The sequence below is a fragment of the Apus apus genome, chromosome 2 (genome assembly GCF_020740795.1).
Source record: "Apus apus isolate bApuApu2 chromosome 2, bApuApu2.pri.cur, whole genome shotgun sequence".
NCBI lineage: Eukaryota > Metazoa > Chordata > Aves > Apodiformes > Apodidae > Apus > Apus apus.
Window position 1 is genome coordinate 66,939,807 of NC_067283.1, and position 25,169 is coordinate 66,964,975.

At 41.1% G+C, this 25,169-nt stretch overlaps 1 protein-coding gene across 3 annotated transcripts in view; it reads left to right on the top strand.

Moving 5' to 3' along the window:
- Positions 1 to 2,134: 2,134 nt before the first annotated feature.
- The window catches only part of ELOVL2 (ELOVL fatty acid elongase 2), a 51,325-nt gene continuing 28,290 nt past the window's right edge, over positions 2,135 to 25,169 (top strand). For 2 of the 3 annotated variants that reach the window (XM_051610794.1, XM_051610795.1), the window contains exon 1: positions 2,135 to 2,321. In XM_051610794.1, coding sequence (XP_051466754.1) covers positions 2,319 to 2,321 — 3 coding nt within the window. In that variant the 5' untranslated portion in view covers positions 2,135 to 2,318. The remainder of the gene's footprint in view (positions 2,322 to 25,169) is intronic. The other variant, XM_051610793.1, reaches the window with a different exon arrangement.

Consider the following 25,169-nt stretch of genomic DNA (forward strand, 5'->3'; position numbering starts at 1 on the left):
ACTCAAGAAATTAGAGATGTTACCTCTTTACTAAACTTGAACATAGGTTTCCTTTCTGTTTTAGACAAAGAAGAGCAAGAATAATGAAAAAAGTATTTTGTATTACCATGTTCTTAGGTCAGGATTTGCCTTGATAAACTAACTCCAGCCTGTTTGGACTAAAAATAAAATAAAAAATGTGGGGCTAAAACATTCCAATGCACTGAGTCATTACCTTTGTACTCTGTCAGTCAGCTTCCAAACTGCTTCTTGCTCTGCAGCACCTAAAGAGTAATCTCTTAGGCAATTTTCTGCTTTGGGAACAACTTTTCTTGGGACAGAATGGATATCAAAAGGTATTTCTCTTCAATATTTCAAGATGGTCTGTAGTAATACAGGAAGAATTAAATGAATGGCCTATCAAAAGTTGAATTAAAGGAAAGGCTGGCAGGTCACCCTCGGAAATTCCAGCCGTTCAGTGTGGACTAACAGCCCGGAATTTGCAAACTCAAGCAAACAAGTCTGCTTCTATGAAAGTGGGCTAGAAGTTACATGAGGACACGCTTCCAAATGAGGTTTCTGGCAGCATTGTTTCTGGGCAGGCAGGCAGCCCTGGGAAGATAGCTGGTCTCATACTCCTTGGAGTTTCTCTGCCTCTAGACCCAAGAGAAAGCAAGGGCTGAGGCAGACAAAGAGCCTATGAGGAAGGAAGACTTGAGATTCAGAAAATCAGCACTACATTGTGGAGAAATATAACCCATCTATTCACCAAGTAGGCTTTACCTTATGACGATGTCCCGTGGCCTGCACCATCCCCCTATCTTGTTTCCACTGCTTCTGCCACTGAAACCAGGAAAGACTGTTCTCTGAGCCCTGGTCAACAGAACTCTGACCTGCCAGAACGGAGAGGGCAGCAACAGGACTGCACATATGAACAGGTCATTTTTGACACATTTTCATTTAGAAAATAAAATACAAGTTAATAATTTAAATATTTTAAGAAAGTCTTTTGATTTTGCGTGACAAAGACTGCTTTATTAAAAACCAGGGAAAGGAAGCAGAACATTTTCAATAAGCTTTGATAGTTTAAATAAATGTTTTCTAGGAGATACAAGGCTTTGTTACAATTTAGAACAAAAATCAGTTTTGAAGGCATGAAACTTTTTCCCTCTTCCCCCAAGCACAAAGCCTCTCCTCTTCCCTGAGCTTTTTCTGGTTTGTATCAGTGGCAGAGCAGTGACTGGGTCAGTAGCTCCTGCCCTGTGTGACTTTTGCCTCTTCCCTAGCCAAATTGAATAAACATTTGCTTATCAGCTCCTCCCTAACAGGCAGTTCTCCAGGGAGATGCCACAGTGAGGTGGCAGGGCAACATTGATCGGGCTTTGGCACAGCGCCTGGAAGAATCAGGGCTTCAGGTCAGAGAACTTCAATGCAAATACAAGCACTGGACTTATTGACTGAACCCTCTGCTAGAATCATAGAATCATTTTGGTTGGAAAATACCCTTCAAGACCATCAAGTCCAACTGTCAGCCCAGCAAAGTCCACCAGTAAACCATGTCTGCAGACACCACGTCTACACGTGTTTTAAATACCACCGGGGATGGTGACTCCACCACTTCCCTAGGCAGCCAGTTCCGGTGCCTGACAACCCATTACATAAATAATTGCTTCCTAATATCCAATCTGAACCTAGCCCGGCACAGCTTGAGGCCGTTTCCTCTTATTCCATCAACTGTAACTTGGGAGAGGAGCCCAACCCCTACCTCACTCCATCCTCCTTTCAGGTCGTTGTAGGGAGCGATAAGGTCTCCCCTCAGCCTCCTTTTCTCCAGACTAAACGTCCCAAGTGCCTTCAGCCGCTCCTCATAAGACTTGTGCGCTAGACCCTTCTCCAGCTTGTTAATTGTTAAGCACAAAGAGACACGTCAGGATCACAGGGCCCAGCCAGTGCCCCTGACTGTTCCCACACTGGCCTGCCAGGGGAGACCCCCGGGAGCTGCATCGCGCCCAAGCCCGACGGCCGCTCTCCAGTGACACCTGGGGAAGCGCCGGCACAGCATCCCCCCCCACCTCACCCGCCGCCTCTCACCACCACCTCCCGATCCTACGCGCTCTTTGCTCTCCCCCCACTCCCCCGGGGCACGGCGGGGACCCGCACGGAGCCAGCCGAGCCCAGCGCAGCCGCACCGCCTCCCCTCTTTGCCCCTGGCCCGGCCGGGGCGGGGGAGGGCGCGGCGGGGCCGGCAGGAGGCGGTGCCTTATAGCGCGGCGCGGCGGCAGCGCCGGCACAGCCCGACGGCCGGGACCGGGACCGGGACCCTGGACAGCGCCGCCGCCATGGTGAGTGAGCTCCCGCCCGGCCCCCCCCGCGGGGCCCGGCCCGCCGCGGGGGGCTCCCCGCACCCCTGCGCTCCCCCCAGCCCCGGGCCCAGCGCAGCCCTGCGGGGGCGGCGGCTGCAACCCGCCGCTGCTGCAATTCTGGCCTCCTTGCCCCCCCCCCCCAGCTCCTGCGGGGCAGATTCGGGGGGGGGCTGTTTTGGTGTTGGTTTTTATTATTTTATTTTTTTTTGGGGGGGGGATGCCCTCAGCTGCCCCCCAGCCGCGAGGGCGGGTGTGGGGGAGCCCCGGGGCGTGCGGGGGCGGGCAGAGGGGGGGGACGGGCTGGAGGGAGTAAGGGATGTGCAGCCCCCCCGTGCATGCGGGAGCACCCGCAGCCCTCCCTGCCCTCCCCCTCTCCAAGCAGGGGTATTTTTTCCTCTGTTCCGAGGTGTGTTTGAGCACGTTACATAAACAGGTTATTCCCGGCGGTGAGTGAACGGAAGCTCTCGTGTTAGTCGTACAATCTGTAGTGGAACGCTTTCTTTCTTTTCCACGTAATGAATGAACAATAGAGTTTTAGATTCCAGCTTGGCGTTTAAGAGAGTCAAAGTGGAACAATGCAGTCGCCTATTTAGTCAGGAGGACCAGTTTCCCCAGAGCACATCGTGTCTTTTCAGTCATAGTAACTTCCCCAAAGGAGCTCATCCTGTTTATAAACAGTAATTCATTAAGTGCAATGCTCACCATACAAAGCAGGACAGTATCATGCAAGTATTTTGCAGCCTTAAAGTCTGGGGTACAATGGGGCTGAATAACTTGTCCAAGCTTGTCATATCAGAAAACCTATTTTTTTCTTTCATATGATTTAACTTTTTTTTTTTAACTGTCTTTGAATCATATATAGTAAATACTGCCTTCTTGCATTAAAAAAAAAAAATAAAAAAATTTGGAATCCTCCTCCCCAGTTAGTGATTCAGACATGAATAATATTCAAATGAGTTAAAATTTCCATTAATTAATTTCAGTCCTTTGCCTAACAGTCATGTATCCATCTGTTGCCAGTCTGAATCTCTGAATCTATTTCTCCTATTTAGTCTATTTGCAATCAACTCAGAATTAGGATGATAGACATGAAAAGACCCTACTGAAAAAGACCAGAAATGGTGCTGTGTTTTATGCTGCCTAGAACCCCCAGAATGACTTCCCATTACATTATTTAATTCCTATTACTTGTCATGCAGGGTGGAACATAAACACAAAAACACCAATTAAAATATTTAATTTTGACTCCTTCCAGGCTGAGATGAAGTCAGTTACACAGGTGCAAAACAAGGAAAAATTGATTGCTAACACAGGCCCTGGCAACGCTGAATTTGTACTAATGGAAATGATAGCTGAGACCTACCCTTAACCTGTTATTTCTGGTTCTTACAGCTGTTTCATTAACCTTAAATTATTCCTGAAATGGCTATCTAGAAATCACCATTCAGAGCTACACATGGGTTTCTATTAGCAAGTTTTGCTCTCCTCTCTCTCCAATAACTTCAGCGTTGAAAAGATGCCGAGACCTTCACCAGCCTTGTTACTCACACATACAGGCATTTTGGGGCATAGAAGGGCTGATTTGGGAAAATCCTGACAGTGATGTAAAGCCTGAATGTTTCTTTGGCTCTTCAAGTTTGAAAGAATGCCCCTGGAACATCAGCTACTGAATCTAAAACTGAACTTTAGATCAGAACTGTTTCAACAATGCTAAAGCAGGGTTGAAAGTTACAGCCCGTTTATGTCCAGGTGGACCTGGAGCTGCAGGGCTGGGGGAACACACAGACATGAGAGGATGATACCAAAGGTATCAGGAGCAAATGAATGACAAACATATTTTTGGCCCAAGTAATGGGAACAGTATATTAGTACTGTATATTAGAAATAAGCACGTGTATGTTGCTAATATTCTTTTGACTCAACTAAGAGAGTTTTCTCAGCATCCTTGGTGTTCAGTTGCTATTATTTGTAGAAAGTAGTATAAGGAAACAATTTTATTTATTTTTATTTTTTTTAATTTCATTTTGCTGAAACAGCAAACTGCAGCCTTTGTCAGGCTTTAAGTATTTCCTTGGCATCCTCACCATATGAGGGCAACCACAGTGGAACAGTCCTGTTTGTATAGCTCCTGCAGCTCTACTTAGTTCAGTGAATCTAGGCCAAATTACACTGGCTCAGGATTTGGCTGCACCCTTGAACTTTAAACCGATTATAAATTTTGATTTGTCAGTGTATTTTCCCTGGGGTCAAATCCCACTTTTATGGAGTAACAGAGTGTATAACCTTGCACAGTGCACGGCAACTAATGCTCACAAAGAGGCCAGGTAACACTAACGTGAGCACAAACATGAGGACTGTGCGAAGCTGTATTTAATAGGTTCGAGTATCTCTACAATAATCCAGTTGCAGAGGGGTTATATAGTCAGGAGCTAGAATTTTTTTTTTAATTCCCTAGAAGACTTTAATGACTGATATAAACTGAAATCAATGAAGACACCTAATTATTCAAAACATTCATAAACATCATGGCCGCCATATCAGGGTGTGAGGCTTGATGTGGGCACACATCGATTGCTGGACATAGAGAAAGGGCCCTAGACAGCACCAAATATCTCTACTTTGTGGGCAGTAGCCAAAATAAAACCCAGTCTCACTGTCCACTAGAGTTTGTTAATTGCCTTGAACACATCCTGAAAAAAAAAAATTGCAAAAACATCATTCCAGCCCCTGAACATTGACATACAAACTGGAAGAGAAGATTTTCTCTAGGCAGAGATCTATTCTGAGACTGACATAAAAGCCAGCTCTACAGCACCCACTGCCAACAAGATCTCTCCAGCTCCACCAGAGCGAAAGGTGGCAGACTTCAGCAGTCCTGCCATCCAGAACCATGAGCCAGCTGACACAGAATTAATAAACTATGAGAAAACATGCTCAGAAACTGCACCTAAAACAATGGGACATAAGTACTTCCATAGAAACTCAAGAAGATGCATTGAAGCTATTTGCACATGATGCAGTGACAAGGCATTGGTCAGAAAAAGCCTCCAAGACCTGAAGAGACCAGTGTTTCTCATTCACATAGTAACTTACACATACCTGCTTATAAAAACCTGCACACTGGCCTTGGTGTTGCTTCCTTTCATCTCTAGGAATATCTTCTGATTCTATAAGACTGATCATTGTATCTTCATTACAGGCAGTCTAAGCTGTGAAAAGAAGCAAACTCCTATTGTTAATCAGGCACTTGATTTTACATTCATTTAGTTTAATAGCATCTATTGATTTTGTTAAAGAGAAAAGTTAATCAGCTGCACACACTTTACAATTGAATTTCTGACTCAATTAAAAGTTAAGGGGAAAAAAACCACCTAAACTTGCAGTAGTGTTTTCTTTAGGTATTAATAAACCCCAGATGAATGCAAATACTAAGGCTGGTTTATTTTCTGATTTAAACCAGCGTCAAGTGTAAATCAATAGATCCCATCAGGTAGGATTTTTGCCTGATGTTTTCATGCCATGCAATATGAAAGTTTGTGTTATTAACTGCCTGTAAATCTGATCTAGAAGTCAAGGCACGGATAGGCATGTAGAACCAAATCTCATACAAACTGTGTCTGAAGTCCATATTCAGTGATAAAGTAGCATGTTGTAGGAGCAGTCTGTTTTGTAATTAAAGAAGGTAAAGGAGAAGGGAGGGAGATTAGGAGGATGAAACTAAACGTACCACTGCTTGTTCAGAGTCAGAGAGCTGCTGGGATGAGTCTGCCTTGTGAGGCATTGGCGGAAGGGCAGGAGAAGGATTGTCCAGCTGCAACAAAGAAACATCTTGTGAGACTGTAGCTCCGCTGCATTATGATTGCCATGCTTCAGACTTCAAGCATATAAAATTTATCTGTGAATTTGTAAGTGCCTGACAACAGCTGAGCTTATAAATCCATTATCTGTGTGCACCCTGCCTTGGCTTGCCTTATCATATACTAAACACGGGCCACAATATCTGAGTGACTACATCTTTACTCACTGGACTGCTGCACAGCTGACAAGTAGAATTCAGTATGAAATAAAGGGAAAATTAAGTCTTCTGTAAGGCTTATCTACCTAACCAACATTCAAAAAACACTTTAGTTTTTGAGGGTTAGGTATGCTCAGAGCTACAAGGGTTGAGAGGAGCACTCTTAGATGTCAATCTAACAACTGACTGATTTTTTTTTTTTTTATTAAGTTCTTCCAGCCAATGTCAGCCACGTGAAGATGTGCAATTAAAGAATAAAAAATTAAGATTGTATTTATCACTGTTGAGAGACATTTTGATTTTTTTTCCCATAAGAAGGGCAAATATGGAAATGAAACAAGAAGTACTTCATAATCTGTGTCATCACATGAAAGCCAAGCACAGCAAGAAATGGAAGCTGGAAGTGGAGTAGCCAAGTTTTAAATAAATATCCTAAACCCAAGAACAAAGAAGCTGAATGAAACCATTCTTTCCTTACTTCTTAAAGGCTCTCTTAACATATGCTAGTCAGTGGTTACCATTCATGACACTTTGCAGCTAGCAAAGACAATGTAGTATAGCAACTGAATGGGAGGAGTAACTTATACACAAGAAGAAAAGTCTACAGCTGTTTTTATTTCCCCCATGTGACAAAAACTGATGCAGTTCACAGAGATTTTGTGTCATGAGTCCTTATTATGCAGCACACTCATTAGCATTTTTATTTTGTTTTAAGAAAAGCAGCAGTCTAGTTGTTTCCATGGCATAGTGGGTTTAAAAGTTTGGGGCTTTCAAATTCCAGTTTTATGTGGATTAAACTCTAGGATACCTACTGTTGGGTTAACAGAGAAAAGGAGCTAATGAGCTTCTGCACTCTCTTGTCCTGTGCCAGCAGACTATGCTCTATTATTGAGGTTGCATACATTTTTAGGAAGAAATGTGCTTGGAGTTCATGAGCCTGATACAAAGTTTTAAAAGAGGTAAATATAGAACTGTTTTGGAGAAAGACACATAAGACAACTTCCATACGCTCTTTTTATCTTCCTAATTACATTTGAAAACCAACTGTCATCTCCTTTCCTTTCCTCTCCTCACCCAGTCTTCTTTAATCATGATTGAAGTTCAAAACAGGAATTAGCATTTGAAATCAAGGTTTTTGCCCTCAAGGATTTAAGAGAGAAATGGAAGGGAAAAAAATGAAGAGCTAGTTCACAGAACAAGAATATATTTCCTCTTCAAATGCTGTTTTGTGTTCTCAAGTGACACTTTGGAAAAAAAGCATTCTATTCCGTTTTATTATTTCCCTATATTACACATGCATTTTCACAGCCAGCTTGAAATGAAAAAAACCCAGAACTTAGTTTCTTTCATTTTGCTGTGAGCATGGATAAAACTGTTCCAAAAAGCAATGTGCCTTCAAACTGGCAGGGAATAAATGGTTGGCAGAGCTGTCGAGGGTGATTTCCGTGTTAGGGAATTGGCACATCTTTTGGTAAGGCAGTTCTGAATAATTACATCCACATCCCCTTTGTCTCCCATTGCTGTCTGCAGCCAGCCAAGTTACTTCTATTACAGGTTGAGAAGTCAGGTGTGAGGTTCTGCAAGTCCTGCACCTGCGAGAACTTGGTATTTGTGACAGGACAGTGTTTTATTATGTACACAGTTGAACTTTTCCAGTGCTTGTCAATTGTCTCTGTGATCCAGGAGGAAAACTGTGAAGGCTATTTTCATATTTATATGCTTGCCAATCTATTATTCAAAATCTTCTTATGTACAAAGTAGTTTAATCAAATTGATTGCACTATTGACTGGCTACTCAAAATCACCCTGCTCTCCAAATTGAGGAGCTTTTCTAGTATAAAAAACATATTCTGGGCAATGTTTATAGGAGCAGCTGCATCTCTTCTCTCAGCTGTTAGGATTATGCACTTTCCTGGAGTGGCATTAGAGAGTCACTTCACTGTAACAACAAACTGAACCGTGGCTTAAAATCTTAAAATCAGCCCTTCTTACCTAGGAGTCTTGAGCAGGCTTCTTTCTGAGATGTATCTTTTAATAATGACAGAAAACTGTTCATGAAGCCAGACAAAAGCCTCATCATTTCAAGTTTATGGAGGGAAAAGAAAAATCAAAGCCATCAGAAAACAAGCATATCAAAAAACAGTTCAGATTAGTGAAGCGTTTATAAATTCCTTTCTTCTCCCTACCTTCTACTGCTGCTGAAAGCAGAAATGAGAAATGTCTCACCGCCTGCCATTATGCAGGTGGCTTCAATTTTGCAGTTATCAACACTCTCCAAATAGCAGACATTTTATGAGAGTTACTTAAGAAATCCAAATCTTCCCAAAAAATTCAGGTTCTTCCACTGAAAAATATATTGAAAGACTCTGAAACCACCCTCAAAAGCACCCTTGGAAATTTTGCCTCTTAAAATACTGGAGCTACTGGCTTTATCTAGAAGCTTCATGAGTAAGACCCATGAGAAGATAGCACTGAATCAGTTAATTCCCAAAACCAGACAAGTCAACGTATAAAACATCTCTAGTTTTATGGCATTCTCTCCTATTTCCAGAGCTCTCTCTTCTGGCAGAAGGGTCTTATTTTTCTGGTGTGTGTCCGAAGTGTCACAGGATATTCACGTTCCCCCTTGAAAGCTGTGATACAGCTTGTGATTTCTTGGTGCTGAAACGTATTTGAAGCTTGGATCAAAAATAAGCAATTTGCACAGAAAAATAGAAAAAGGAGCAGCATTTAGCATTATGCCTCTGCTAAATACCAGTAGTTTTCTATTTCAGTGAAAACCAATATTGAGAGCCTTTTGCTTTTGATGAATTTACTTCTTCCTTACTGCTGGAGACTTTGTGATCCCGCATTTTAGTAACTGCAAAAAAGCCTTGGAAGATAAGAGTTATTGTAAGCAAAATAACTTTCATCTAAAGAAAAAACTTTAAAATGTTCCCCCCATAGCCTACCCTGGAGGGAAAAGCACCACTTTTTTACCCTTTTACGCTTACTAAATTACCGTCATAACAGTATTTCAAATTGGGTATCACTGAAATGTCCCCTCAGGACTATATTTCATAAATATATTTTTTAGTTTATTTTCACAAAATCACTTATTTTCATCAACAAGGAAGTCATCTCCTTCTGCATGCCAGACACCTTTGGGAACTGGCAAAATCCAGATCAGAAAGTGTTTTGATAGAAAGGTGCAAAGTTGAAAGCCAAGCCAGAGAACAATGTAATGAGGACAGGTGCAGAAGGGAGAAACAACACAGCACTATCTCATTTTGCCTCCAGGTGTGTTTTCATGAGTTTAAAGGAGGGTAAGGGTTGAAAAATTCTGGCTCATTAAACCTTGGGTCTTGCTGCAAACACTCAAAAATACTAAACAACTTCTGAGCAATCAATAGCCTAAGTAACATCCTGGTCAGCTAAAAACCAGAAACCCATACCAGTTCCCTAGTCTTCAGTAAATGTTGGGGTTTATGTGTCTTGTTTCTTTTACAAAGACTTCACCCCTCAGTGGGCCTCATCTAAATATGAAAAGCACTGGTAAGACACAGATGCAAATGTGGTTCTCAGCAATTCTGAGACGCAATAAGGTGGTTATTTAAATGAAGAGGATACAAAATTGTTGAACTAGCGATGTCACGTAAATTAACAGCACTGAGCTAAGTAACAAAGCACTTGCTGCACCGCGGGCATCTGTGTTGCAGCAAGCAAAGAGAGATCATTTAACACCTAGGATGCTTCATGCATCAATCCAGAATTAGAAGAGGTTTGAGAATTTGTTACCTGAAATGATCTTACACTTGACTCAATGAGCCAGTTTGGCATATATTTTGATCAACATTCAGTTGATCAGATCTTCAGGTTAACACTGCAGGTAACCGAGTCTATACTATGGAGGGAAAACGTGCATAGAGTCCTCAAATAACACAGTGCTTAATCCTAGCTGAGAAAAGTACAAAAGGACGTCTTCAGACATCACCTCCCAGTTTTGTTCTTAGCATCTTCCTAAAATAAATAATTTAAAGTAGATAGATTTTCTTTAAAACCAGTAATACTTGCAATTACTTTATCTAACTTGCGTACTTAACTCTCACAGCTATCACGTATTGGCTCCTCACCAATTTACAGGTTGCACAGACTTAGAGAAAGAGGTGTATTTCTTGCTGTAGCCTGCTTCCCAGAAGAAAGTCTGTTGTTGCTGCTTTTTTTATTTTCTGTGATGTTTTTAGTTGTCTATGATATTTAATAACTAGATTTACCATCATTACCTTTGCTGCCTCTGTCAGAAAACACTTTTTGCAGTAAATAATTATACTGTGCTTGCTAGTTAGTTTTTATTCCCTTAAAAAAAATCAAGATAAAAATCTTCTCATTTTATCTGCCTTCAAGGGTATCTGTAGTGATACCTAAATTTGCTGCAGGTGCCATCAATGCTACTTCTAACTTGTTCTGTAAAACAAGTGTAATTATTACTTTCACTTGTAAGAAATAGTCGTATTTTCAGTTCCTCCAAACAGCACGCATTTAATGCAAAGTAAGAAGTGATACTTCTTCTTTGAAACAGTAGCAAAACTAAAGAGACTTGGAGCATCTGCTTCCCCTAGACGAAACTTGAGCCCCTGAGGATATTCATTTTCTGGAAAGAGGTACCTGATCGGTGTCTGTGATATATATCAGGTCTCAGACAGTTCACGGTGACCTTGCCAGCAACTCTGTTTCCTTTGTGTCAACTATCTGTCCACTCCAGGGCAACGCTGAACCTCACTGATACTAAACCATTGAGAGTACCAATACTTTTCTACATGATCTCTACCTTTATAACAGCTGTTTCCTCTAAGAATTAAGTAGTAATTAGATTGGCCCAGCAGGGTGTGGCAGTCACTGTGGTGCAGCATTCTCAGGTGGACATGATGTCACGTGGAAATTCCCAACTTTGATGGCACTTGATTTTACAGGTCAGCTTAGGCTGATCCTATCAGATGATCTCCCCAAAAGATGAAGAAAGCTTCATGGAAAGCCTCCACTGAGAAAGCCAGTCTTCTAATACTGGGCATAATCAAGAGAACACAAAAATTATTGCAAGACCAGCACACTCACTGAAAGAGTGAATGTCTCCTACTTGTGCTTTCTTTACATAATATTAGATATTGGGACATGCTCATCCTTTAGAATTTTTTTGTTTGTTTTACTTTTCTTCTTTAAATCAGCAGTTGCTTGTAGGTGAAATCCAGCAAGCAAAAAATTATGAAAGTTTATTAAATCTCATAAGCTTGAAATATGTTTTAAGTTTAATGTACAGATTTTGGATTCTACAAGCAAGTATTTTGATGTAAAACATCAGGTTTCTTTCCCAGAATGAATTATACTCTTGACTTATTGAAAAGCTTCCTATACTGAGCTTTGTACCTGTGCTCCTCACACAGAAGTTAGACTGTTTTGTACATGGGTAGTGACCTCAAAGTGAAATTGAAAGGCTTTCCATGTGTTGGAAGATTAAGGCTGAAACCTTAGAGGCTTGGATCTGGGCTCTCTAATCCACTGAAGCATGCTACAAACACCTCCTCCTCTTCCATTCCTTTCCTTCTCCTTTTTCCACTTAGGTCCTTATAAATAGTTCAGTGAAGGGTCTATGCATTTGGGCAGCAACTAGGCAAGAAATGGAATAGTGAATGCAGAACAAAACCAACCCATTTCTCTAGAGGACAAATAAGCACAAATGGACATCCTTTACCTGGAGTATAAGAACAAGAATAAATAAGAGTGTTGTACTCCTAAGGATGTGGCTAGAGCAGTCTACAGCGTGACCTTTCTCACCCGTCTCTGAATGGAGAGCAAGGGGAAAAAAACACACACACACATTACCCTGCAGAACTAAGCTACTTTGCCAGATTCCTTCATTCCAAGTTCTGAAGAGGAATTAAAATACAAGGGTTTCGCTCCTGGCAGTGGGTCTGGTGAGTCTGACCAACTGAACCATGGCACCCATGTAGAGCTCTGCTGGTCCCTTCAGCAGCTAGCACAGCATCTACCCATATGTGTTGGGTTATAATTATGCAATGAACACATCCCCTCATAGATCTCCTGCTTCTTCCAGGTCCATTCCCACATGGGAAGGAAACGGGAATATTTCCTAGTTTATACCTCACATAATTCAGTAACTCAAGCAGGGTGAACAGAGCATATATCAGGGTAAATTTTGATGCATTGTGCCTTTGGGAAGGTAATTAGCCCAGTTTGACAAATGTTTATATTTGTCAATATAAACAATTTTCCATAAAGGAAAATACATCTAAGCAGAATGTCTCTCAGTAGATTTACATGAGGGTTAAGTACATTATTTATGGAGGGTTTGGGATACAAAGGAAATGGATAGGCATTATTATAGATATGTTTTTGTGGGCTATAATCCCTCTTTGCTCCTTACTGGGTTTTTTGACTTCGCAGAACTCAGTAATAACTTACAGGTAAGCTTTTTAAATGTAATTCTAGTTTTACTGTGGAAGTGAAAGCATTACTTAAATTTCTAGAGCACATAAGCTTATGAAAACAAGAAGTTAGTGTTTTAGCTCAGTAAAAATGCAGGACAAAGAGACTTTAGTTTGCAGTATCTGTACTGAAGAAATTCCTACAAACGCCAGCCAAGGATGCCAACATCTGTCTGATCTTGTACCAGCTGTGCCAGTAAAGGAGATTACTGCTCCCAGCCACAGAGCACCATCCCTTTGATGCAGGCCACTGTCCTGCACAGCTCCTCACATAAGCTTTGCATAAATTATTTTACTCAAGATGAGCCCAGTTGCCAAAGAGCTCCTATTTGGATAATCTCAACTAATCAGAGTCACTTTAACAGAAACATGTAGCAGTCATACAACCAGCACTGCCAAGACGTCTGTAGTGGCCTTTGCAGACCAAAGGAGGCACAGCTGAGAAGTGCATGGGAACCCAACTCTGCAGCCAACAAAGTAACTCCCTTCATGCCTAAAGTGCAATAGCTTTCTAGCTCTGATTTGGGTTCCATTCATGCTGAACAGGGAATTCCGTACAGTGTATTAACTGCATCGACTGCAAATAGCTTTGCTGATGAGGATGAAAACATTTTCAGGACCATTATTTTTTCTGAAGAACTTATAGACAATTATAGCATAAGATACCTAAATTTTTTTATGTTAAAATATTCTTCTGTAGACATTCAGTAGCTGTGGCCATTTTAAAATACTTTGAGAGCATGAAATTAATAGTAGTGAACCTCAGAGCTTCATAATACACGACAAAAACAAAATATGGTGCATTTAATTACTTTTGTTATGTACAGTAGCTTTAGAAGTCCATTTTACCCCCTACATCCTGACTAGGTGAATCTGTTATTGGTTTGGTTCAAAACCAGGTATTGATTACACAATTGCCAGCTTTGCCAGTGCTCTCAATTTCTTTTTTGTTACATGCTTCACAGGCTGTATTCAATCGTCTACCACTTTTGTCCTTAGCAAAAGTTTGTCTATAAAGGGAGGTAGCAGTGCAGAAGAAAGTCTTAATTAAGCAATTAATTATTTACTATTTAATACTATACAAGTTTCTGACTTAGAGTTTTCTGAAGGACTGCTGACAGCTGTCTGTCAAAGAGTGTAAGATACACAGAAAAAAACCTAAGATTTTTTCTCTTTTTTTTCTACTTCTATATTTTCATTGAATTTAATTTATTGCATTTTAAATATATAACCCCACAGCTCTACTTTTATTCTTGCCTGGAGGAACTACACGGGTTTTTAAATACTCCTGTCTTGTGTTCCCCTGCCCCAGTAGGCAAGTGTCCCGCAGCACCGGTACGAACTGTTTGAGAAACTCAGGCACAACTGTCCAGTCTGGGAGAGCCCCGGTGAGGGAATACATTTTAGAAAATCCTTTCTGATCCTCCCTGCCTGCGAGCAGAGGGGCAGGCAGTCCCTTGCACATTAATCCCCGCTGTGGGGACACAGTGTTACATTGCAGACATCTGGGACGGCAACCAAGAAACCTACTTCTTCTGCATAGAGTGGCCTTTGTCTCACTGCACTGCCAGGATTGTGGGAAAACCAGAGTTCTTGCTTTTGGGGTTGTTTGGTGGGTTTTTTAAAGGTTCATTGTTCAAGAAGCCATGAGATCCTGTGCAGAGGCTTCATCTATTCATCTCAGACCTTGAAGTTTGTTACAGTAGAAAATGAAGAGATTTTTCACAGTACTAGAAAGGATATGCCTGTCTCTGCCTCTGTTGCTTGTCCCAGAAAAATGGCTAAAAGTGTATACCAAGCACAAAACAAAGCCCTGCATGCATTATACTAACTCTCAAAATCAGCTTCTCAGCAGCAACAAAATCTGTCTGCAAACAGCAAGGAAAACAAAATTATGAAGATGTGACACACTGAGAAAACTGAGCTGCCTCGCAAACTTGTTGCTGTAATTCTCACCTACTATTTCATTTGCTCCCCGTCCCCATCTTATTTACTCATTGTATGGGTCTGAGTTCAGGATGCAAGCTTCTTGCTGCAAAAACTCTGTAGCTGCATACATGGCACATGTTAGGCAGATGCTGTATACTCAGGCACACCTTTGGGGACTATTCTGTTCCAAAAACAAAACATCTGGTAAATCCAAAGCCTGTAAGGGTAATTATCCTCCCTTGCTCTGGTAGAATTGTTTTCCCGTGCTTCTCAACATGCAAATGGCTGTCTTGCATTTATATAATAAGTGATAAACTACATGGTTTGGTTAGGCATCCTTCACTAAGTCTAGCTGTTTGGAAGCAGGTATGTGAAACTGTGCAGGCTTTCGTATTACTGATGTAAAATTAATTCTGATACTGATCTGTCTTCCCAATGCCTTGTAAAGGCAACAAGAGCTGAAGAGATGATTAAGGAAGCAACCATAACAGAATTAACCTCTCTCTAAAAAAAACCTCATTGGGGTTCGTTGCTTGTAATTGAAGCACATCCTGCTCCTGTCTTTTATTCAAGCCAGGACCAGTTCCCAAGAATTGTTGCTTTGTCTGAGAAAGCGATTTATTCACTCAGGCTACTAAAAGGAGGCAGAATTTTTATCTACCCTTTCATTGTTTACTAATTTATTTTTTGTCTATTCCCACACTGTCATACAGTCTTGTCACATCGTCACTGACAAGAATGATGCTCTGTCCCAGACCATACTGTCATTTTAAATCTGATTGTTAGAGCAAAGAAAAAATGAGGTCAATAATTGCTACCGTTTTCTTGGGAACTGACAGGCCACATCTGAGGTCTCCCTAGAGAAATCTTCTTTAATTACAAGTTAAGCTGATGTTCCCCTGTGCAGCAGGTAGAATTGAGCAGGATTACTTTTAAAAGGATTGCGCTGATCTGCTTTGGTGACAGTTTCATTTTGAAATTCTGATAACAAGCAAGAGGATGGATTATGAAGATACAGTTCTTGGGAGTGTACACAACTGACACATACTGCAAATTGGGCCACTGCAGCCACCCTTCCTTTCTGCTTTGCTTTTAAGGCCAGGCAAGTTCTATTTTTCTCACTGCAATTGCCATGTGTTATTTTAGCAATTCCTTAATATGACTGCAAAGAACAGAGAAAAAAAATTGGAAATTTTAGTGGGCAACCCTGCAAGCAGTGATTCCAGAAAGGGAATTTTTCATCCTGGAGACAATGTGACACTCAGCCTTTTATAAGATAAAACAATGACAAATGTGTAATAGGCTGAATGCTTTCAAGTACTTAAATTATTAATAGTTTTTTGGGAAACCAAGTAAATATTAATGGTTCTTAAATCCCTTTCATTCTAAACCACCCAATTGCAGTACAGAAACCTTCCAAATTCCTTTCCATCGTACTTAATAAAAACCAAACAGCTAATTTTGCAGAAGTAATTTACCTCACAACAATATATTATCTGACAGAAGCATGGCTGGTAAAATAAGACCTTACTTTATGAGAGAAATTTATACCTTTTATGACTCCTAGCATGTTGCAGAATTCAGAAACAAAGACTAATGTCTGAAATAGCTCACACAGTTACACTGTTTTCATGAAAATTGTTTTGCCTCTTAGGGCTTACTCACCTTTGATGTTGATGGTGCTTCAACCTGATCTGAGTCCCTATGGAAGCCATAAAGTAGATATTCCTCCAGCTAGGTCCTGACTCCCATGTGTGAGATGAGCGTGTATAGCAGGAACAGGACTACAAAACCAAGGGAGAAGAGATCTATTGTTAAACAAAACTAAAAATCACAAAGAAGAAGGAGCCTACATATTAGTGCTGTTTCTCCAGAAGTGAAGAGCCTGGATTGTGTTGGCTCCTCAGCTAAAGAGAGCTCTGACTCCTGTTTCCTATGAAACCACACCAACCATTATCCAACAGCTGATAACACTCAAGAGTGTTTCTCCAGAGACTCCTCTGGCTGTGAGGGTCATGCAGAACTGAAGTGCTCACAAAGTGCCCACTTCTGGCAGCAACCCCCACAGCCAGGCAATAGAGTTTCAGCAGTTTCTCCAACAAGTAAAATGCTGCACAACTCACTCTACAAATATAACAGCACTAAAGCAATACATGCTGGGTTTCGGTTTTCCTCCATTTATTATTACAAATTTAGTAGTACAAGGCAGAACTTGCTATTCTGCTTCACTGCTGCAAGAACCTAGTATTCTCAGAGAGACACAAGAACTACACTAGTTTGTGAAGGCTTATAGATTCAGGATTTAAAAGCCAGTCTTTTGGAGGAGAAAGAAAAAATAAAAAAGCAGGGTATTTTATGTTAATGAGGAAGAGAGAATGAAAACATATACAGGAAGCTTTTACAGTTTGATCTTCATTTTACATATCAATTTTTTAGAAAGGTGAGCTTTAGGAAAGCCTAAAGATAAATTTACTTTAATTGTGTTGGGTAATAATCTATGACATTTCCCAAAACCACCTAATGAGTGAGAAAGCTTTATAATTCCATAAGCTTTTGTTTTAGAGAAGCATCGCAGCAGCAGCAAGGGCTACCTATATATATTATATATATATATAGGTATATATATTATATATATATATTCACACCTGGGGAAAAAAAAAAAAAAAGAGAAAACCCAGCACTGAGGGTGGATACTGCAGGTATAGGTGGATTACAGCTGATGCACAGTGTGCGTTTGCACTGTGTTTACAACCATAAGCAGGATGGAGTGCAGGTGTGTTGTGTGATAGAACAAAATTAGCTGGTCTCCTTGGGTTAGTCTTCCCCCTTGAGGTGACCGGCTGAAGCCTTGTCTGGAGTCTAGAAACTTCCTGAAGCATGCGTGTGCCCCGTTCTGCTCCAGGACCCACCACTACAGGCAGGGAAACCAAAGCCCAAGAGGATTTTTTCCTTCCTGCTCCATCAGAAGTGATTCCAAGAAAGGTCAAGTTCACTGGTAACCATCAGTAACAACAGGTCTTGGCTGAGAAATCAAAGGAGTAAAACCTCTGAGAGAACCATGCACCCACCTTGTTTTGATATGCCATGCTAGTTTTCTGTCAGCATTCTGCACATTGACCTGGAGCTTCTGGTTGTTGCTTTTTTCAGACTCTCCCATCAGTAGGAATGCTGTCCCTACACAGCTCTGTGTATTTTTCCACTATGACTGACATAAGCATTGCTGGAAACTGGGCCGAGATGCAGATGGGAGGTGGGGAAAACATGCTGCTTCTCCCATCACTAAGCCCCCTCCCTCTCCTGGCTCCCCCATCCTCTCATTTGTATAAAACTCAGGGATGAAGGTGCATCACTACCAACAGCAGATTGCGTCAGGCACCCATTTCAGTCCACATGAGGGAAGGGAGCCACTTGCACAGCTCACATTGCTCTGGGGGACAACGAGCTCACCCAAAGGCTTCCTTGGTGTGAGGGGGTATGAGTGCCACCTGGGCAGCAAGGCAAAGGCTCTGCCTTTAGTAGGCCATCGTTTCTCTTAATGCTCTCTGTGAATAATACCCTGAGAGCCATAAGATGCCTAAGCAGGGGGTTGTTAAGAGAGCTGTGTCCTAACTCTTATGTAGGCCACCCAAACTCACCCTCTATGGAGGGGGACATGGACCTTTCTCAGCCTTCAAGGCTCAAGGTAATCTGCTTCACTTTTACCTGAAGGAAGGCACTTTTATTTAAAATACTGAAGATGACACAGGAACAAATACCAAGGAATGGGGCTGTCTTTCTGCTAATACCTGTGTTAGCAGACAATGGGAATTAACTCAGGGCATGTCTGTGCCAAGTGTCTTCAGGCCATACTGTTTCCTGTGGAAGCTTGTAGATCTTCCCATTGGAGCTGTTGATTTGAGACTCTCTTGTTTCTCCACCTTGGGCAATGAAGAGGCATGTTTTCTGGGTCCACAGTTCCTATGGCTTTAATAGTCCAGTCTGGTTTGTGGGGAAAAACACCCACAAAAAGTGCCATCAGCACAAGCAGAAATGCATAAAGGTGGCATTACTTGCCAGATATACATGGAAACTACAGGCAAACTTGGTTTAGGTGCACATTAGGCAAAAGACCAGTTTCTAACTCCCCAAAGAGCAGAGATATATTATCAAGGGGAAAGGTTGCTGCTGAACTGTTGTGATCAGCTCTGGCAGGGCAGAGGCCATTTAAATACTGAGTATGAGTTTGGGACTACACAAAAGCATGAAGAAAAATTATGCAGAAGAAAGAGGCACTCTGAAATACTATACCTGAACACTTAGGGAGCAGCTGGTGGGAGAACTACTTGAAGAGCGTCACCCTTCCTTACAACTGAGAGCATTTAAGGATCACCTGCCTGCCTGTACTCAAGGAAAAGTAGATGATTTCAAGACTGCCACTGCTGAAATATGTAGGGGCCACACCTCTAAGCCTTTAGGCCCCAGAGAAGCCCTTTCCATTCAGAGGGACGTGCAGATACCTTCCACAGATCTCAGCACTCCATCACTCACAGGCAAGCTATGGAAGGCAGCTCATAGAGATCCACTCTTCTTGCTGTCAGGAAGCACGAGGACAAGAAGAAATCTGACAGCAGATTGCCTTTCCTGATAAAATTAGCTTGAGAATCAGTGTTCTACATAGTGTCACTGAAGCCATTATACAGGGTGTGTCTGGAAAGCAACAAATAAAACCCTCCCCCCAAAAAAAATAGTGGAAGAAAAGAAGGGGTAGAAAGCATTCTCTGTATAGCAGATGCAATCTAACAGTAGGGGATAACATACTATTGTTCTTTTCAAACACTAATAGGCTGCTGCCCTCAATCCAGAATGGAGCAAGGAATATTTTTTCTGAATCCTCTTCATGGGTCACACATTAAGATTTTTCTACAAGCCCAGGACTATTGGAAACAGCTTGCAGTAAGGGCAAGTGATGAACAAAATACTAACCTGGTTGGTTGTTTTTTTTTTAAACTGACTACAGCTGCACGATGGAAGCAGTAGTTTGAGTGATGCTTTTGTTTCTAGAGGTAAAGCAAAATGGATTTGAAAATAAAAATACAGCAAATGACTAACATTAAGTTGAAGCAAACCAAGAAGAAACAAAACAAAAACCAAAACGAGCTAGCATTTATGCTTTGAAGTGTCATTTTTCTGTATTCCTTTTCAAAACTGGAGTTTAAATTTGACACAACATGATGCTAGATTTTTGCTTTGTTGAAGCACATACACTAGGGAACTACAGAGCTGTATAAAAATGCTGGCAAAGCAGGGGTGAGTGCAAAGGAAGAACTAGATGCTGCACAGAGCTGTTTATTGTCTTTATTCTTCCAATCATTAAGCTGCTTTTTCAGGGTACCTATGTGCAAAATTTAGAACCCAGCTGCCATATGATGTTGGATGGTCTTAAATTCTGTAGGTGTTCATGTTCCCAGCAGTTACAGCACCTTTATTTCTGTACATAATTATATTGGTCTGAGCTCCTAAACCCCAGGAGCATTCCTGAGCCATGCCTTCCTTGCTCTCTCTTTCCTGTGGGACACTCTTTTCTAAGGCTGGATTTGAGATTGACATCTACAGATAAAAACTAGGTACTTGTGATGCCATCAAGCCCACCACCTTATCATCCCCATTAATTTAATGAGTACAGCCACCACCTGGGGTCTGGGAGACCAGGCTTCAAAGTGCTCTTCTACCTAACTTGAATGGGTATCTAACATCTTATAGGTTCCCTAACCACTAACCACTTGGTCTGGCACATCACCCTAAATTTCTGAGCACAGTCAGCCATCACTAGTATCAAAGAAAGGGGAAAAAATCTGGAACTGACATCATTAACCCCAATCTTTGGAATCTAGTCCCTGCTCAGATGTATACCGAAGTATTTCTTAAGGAAACAAGAGCTGCAGCAGAAGATACGAAGAAAAATAAATTTCAGAGTGAACTGCTAGGCTATGGCTCATGGCAGGATACGTTTGGGAAGACTCTGGGGAGAACTTATTGTGGCCTTTCAGTACCTGAAGAAGCTTCAGGAAAGCTGGAGAGGGACCTTTTACAAGGGCATGCAGCCATGGGACAAGAGGAATGGTTTTAAACTAGAAGAGGGGAAATTTAGGCTAGACATTGGGAAGAATTATTTCCTGTGAGGGTGGTGACACACTGGCACAGGTTGCCCAGGGAGGCTGTGGGTGTCCTCTCCCTGGAAGTGTTCAAGGCCAGGGTGGATAGGGCTTTGAGCAACCTGGTCTAGTTGGAGGTGTCCCTGCCCATGGCAGGGGGATTGGAACTAGATGATCTTTAAGGTCCTTTCCAATCCAAACCATTCTATGATTAGGGAGAAGGCAGAACTAAAAATCAAAATTAAATTGAATAAGCTTGTTTGTGTAAGTACCATCTTTTAGCATGCTCCTGGTAACTCAGACAAGTCAAATGTTCTGCTTCAGGCTTGATGCAGATATTGGTGACAGCCTAACCCTTTCCTGCAGGCATTGCTACACCACATGGTGAATAGAACCTTTAGACACAAGTGCCCTCACTTCAAAATTGTAGGAACATAAAACAAAGGAAAAGCTATCTATTTCAAGGAAAAAAAATGTCTTATCTATTGTTCAAAGTCAAGCCACAGAGACAGCCCAAATGCAGTAAACACTGAAGACAAAACCCTTGGCTACACTTGGTTGTGCCTTACCATGCTTACCAAACTTTGCATCCTTCCATTAGTTTGTCATATCAGAAATTGCTAGCTGGTCTTCTTGAGGAAGCCTCTGAAAACAGCATTTTTTTGCAGGCAAGATAACCTGACTAGCTACTGAGGCAAAAATGGGTATTCCTCCCCTTCTTTTGCAGCCACCTTCCCCTTATCTTTTCAGCCTCAGTAACACCATCATCAACTCAGCTTTCTCTGCAGCAGCTAAATCAGCACAGGAGAAGGTGCTCAGCACTTTTGGCTGTAATCACTGTTCAAGCAGCTGTTCTCAATCCCCTCTAGGGAAAACCAGCATCTCTGATGAATCAGCTCCCCCAGCTTACTTGGTCAGATAACAAGCAGGCCTACAAGCTACTAGCCTTGGGTAGGATGCCAGCCTGCAGTCAATGACTTCCAGATACATGCAAAAATAGCCCTTAGCTGCAAAGATATTGCCTTTTTGTCACAAAAAAAAAGTGCTGAATTTTGCAATATCAACTGGAAAACGTCCAGACATTTGCACATATGCTTGTAAGCTTTACTACTGGAACGGAGCATACATTGCATAATATGAGAAAATAATAGGGAAAAAATATAATCTGGTTGAAAAACACTGAAAGTCAATTAAAATGTTTTCAGACCAAACATGTCTCTTACTGAAATATTTTAGAAATACTGTCTGTTTCTTATGTATGAGAAGGGCTATTCTCTGTTATCTTCAAAGCTGTTCTTCAAGTCTTTTAAATAATTTATTGATCAGAATAACAACACCTTTCTCTCCTGGAGTGCTTACCGTTTACTGTGAAAGCTTTTAGAAGAAAGGAAAAAGGAAGAGAAATATATGAAGACCACTAATTTTGTATTTTCTGTGCTAAGGCTGGAACAACCTCCTTTTGTTGTTTTGGATCTTTTTTTCTCCACCAAACAGATATTTTTTGTGTTAAATTAAAATATATTATACAACTTGCATTCACAAAACTAAGGCACAGATCTCTCTTTTCTCTTGAAACTCAGTTTAGCTGCATATTTAGATCATCATTTTTCTTTCTATTAGCTATTCTTGGTTGTATTCTACAAAACAGGAGCACGACAGAACACTGTTCACATATTATATGGGCACCTCACTGGAGTTGAACCACTGGCAGAACTGCCCTTGCTGCAGTACTGCTTAGCTTCAGTCATGCCTGTCACACCCAGTTGTGTGCCTTCTTAGGACATGCCCAGTTACAAAAGTCTGCTGGCTTTGCCACGTCACTAGTTAGAAAGGAATTGTGCAGTGAGGTAGCTACAGGAGCAAAAGCATCCCAAGTGGATGCATCTGGCACTGGCTGAAGATGGCTGGAAGTGTTTAAAATGCATATATATGTGGTGCTCAGGAACATGGTTTAAGCACTGGATTTGGTAGAGTAAGGTTAATGGTTGGTAGAGTAAGGTTAATGGTTGGACTGGATGATCTTAAAGGTCTTTTCCAACCAGAGCATGCCTGTGATTCTGCGAAAAGAGCCCTTCAGCCAGCCCAGTTTAGCACAGTTAGAGAGCTGTGCTCCCTGCTGGGAGCTCTGGCAATACAGCTGAGCTGATTAAGGGTTTGTAAGGTGGCTAACCCCTAATCTTGGTCAGCCATCAGAGTTGAAAGAAGGGCCCAGCACGTGGGACACAGCCATTACCATATCAAATAAGGAGTCTAACTTCTGTTTCTTGAAACAATTAGTCTGAAATGCCAAAAAAGATCTGAGATAATGTTCTTTCTAGCTGTTTTTTTACCTTCCTTCCCTGTCTCCCTCCTCCCCTTGCTCCCTGTGGGTCCATGGGAAGTCAGGACATTCTCATCCTCAGCTAGTAGTCTGTTTCTCTCCTGAGCTCACTCCAGTTTGCTCCTACTCTCAGTGAGATTATCTAGGAATGAGCTCCCCATATTAATTATAAATTACATAAAGCAACAATTTATTATCAACTTCTGGATGTTCTGTCTCCCAATTTCATTGTATGTCCCCATTGTTACAGTGACACCACCTCTGGCTCACCTTTCTGCCTTCACCTTCATTCTTTCTCTGCTGTTTGTGTATAATAATCCCTAAAGAAGTAAGATTTTGTGGGGATTATCATACACATAGTTCCCCTACAGATATAGCACACAAATCATAGAAGATGACAAACACCTAAAAGGTGGTCTGAAATAAGCCGTTGAGGGAAAATTGTCACCCACTGTACATCTTTTTTCCAGATTAAAAGCTCGGAGCAATAAATAGTTAAATAATTAATTTGATGAGCAGTTAGGAAACAATTCTGAGATTTAATTTTTACTTCCTTTTGCTTCATTTCATCTCTCATCTCACCTGTTTCAGCCATTCTGAAGTCAACTACAGTTTTGCAATAGTTCTTTAATATTTATACAGTCAAATATGTGCCGGCATCTGAAATTAGTTTCTTTAAACATGCTGATAAATTCAGATTAATTCCACTACCTCTTAGTCACTCACTATTTATGAAGCAGAAATCTTCAGGGAACTAAGGAAAAGTTGCCATCTAAATAATAAAAAACACCACACGGTGAATATATGTATTTTCTATCATGGTTGTTTCAAATACCACACTTAGTTCCAGGAGGTGTATTGGAGAGCAGAGATACTGAATGACATACAAGGCTTTTGGATGAGGACAAAAGAAAAAAAAAAAAAAAAAGAGAGAAAAAACACTAATACAAAATATTTCCAGACAGCATCAGTAAGATTGAATGCAGTTTGCTCATCTGTTGGAAGTTTATTTCAGAAAGCTGTTTAAAATCCACATCATCAAACAAAATGCCTCACAAACATACCACAGCGGGTATGCGTACACTTAATAATTGCTTTTTATTTGTCTTTTAATCACAGTTATTATCTGTAACAGTAGTTCATGCACATAAAGAACACTTTGAATACGAGTTCCTCAACCCAACTCAGAAAAGCCTGGTATCTCTGTCTCTGAATTTTTCAGGAGCCTTTAATTTTAGAATATCCATCCTTAGACTAACACAGGTTATGGAGACCCCATGCCTGTGGGTAAGTCCTCCTTCTGAATGGTTTGTGATTGCAGACACTAGGACCCAGGACTTTTTTTTGGCTCCCTAGCCCCTTGGTGGTCATTCCTGATCCCAAAAGATTAAACAAATTAGTTTGATTAGAAACTCCTTGTTTTTAGACTGTGGTTTTAATTCAGTAAAGTAGTAGTTGGGGAATTTGTGAATAATTGCTGAATAATTGCTGACAGAGAGAAACATCCATTTGCTTCTGAAAAAGAAAGGAGAGGGTCTTTATGTTTATATTGGATCCAAGTAGCCTGGTTTTTATAGCTATGTAAAGGGAAACTTAAGTCAGTTGAGGCAGTATTTTCAACAGGCAGGAGATAATGCTGAAAGGCTGAAAGGCGATCATTGGTAGTTATTTTGGACAAATCAAAGGTATTTTGATACCTGCAGTCTTTAGGCAGCGTGTACATAATCCTTGCAAAACTCACACTACTTTGACTAAAATTATTAGGAAACCAGTAGATATTGGTCTCTCCATGAAGACCAACACTAACGAAGTTATATAAGCATAGAATGATAACTTATTTTTTTTTCCATACCTGCTGACCTTGAAATAGTGTTTTAAGTACAATCAACATTGAAACAGTCATTCACAAGTGCACACTCTACTACTTATTCACATATTTAAATTTCTGTTGCA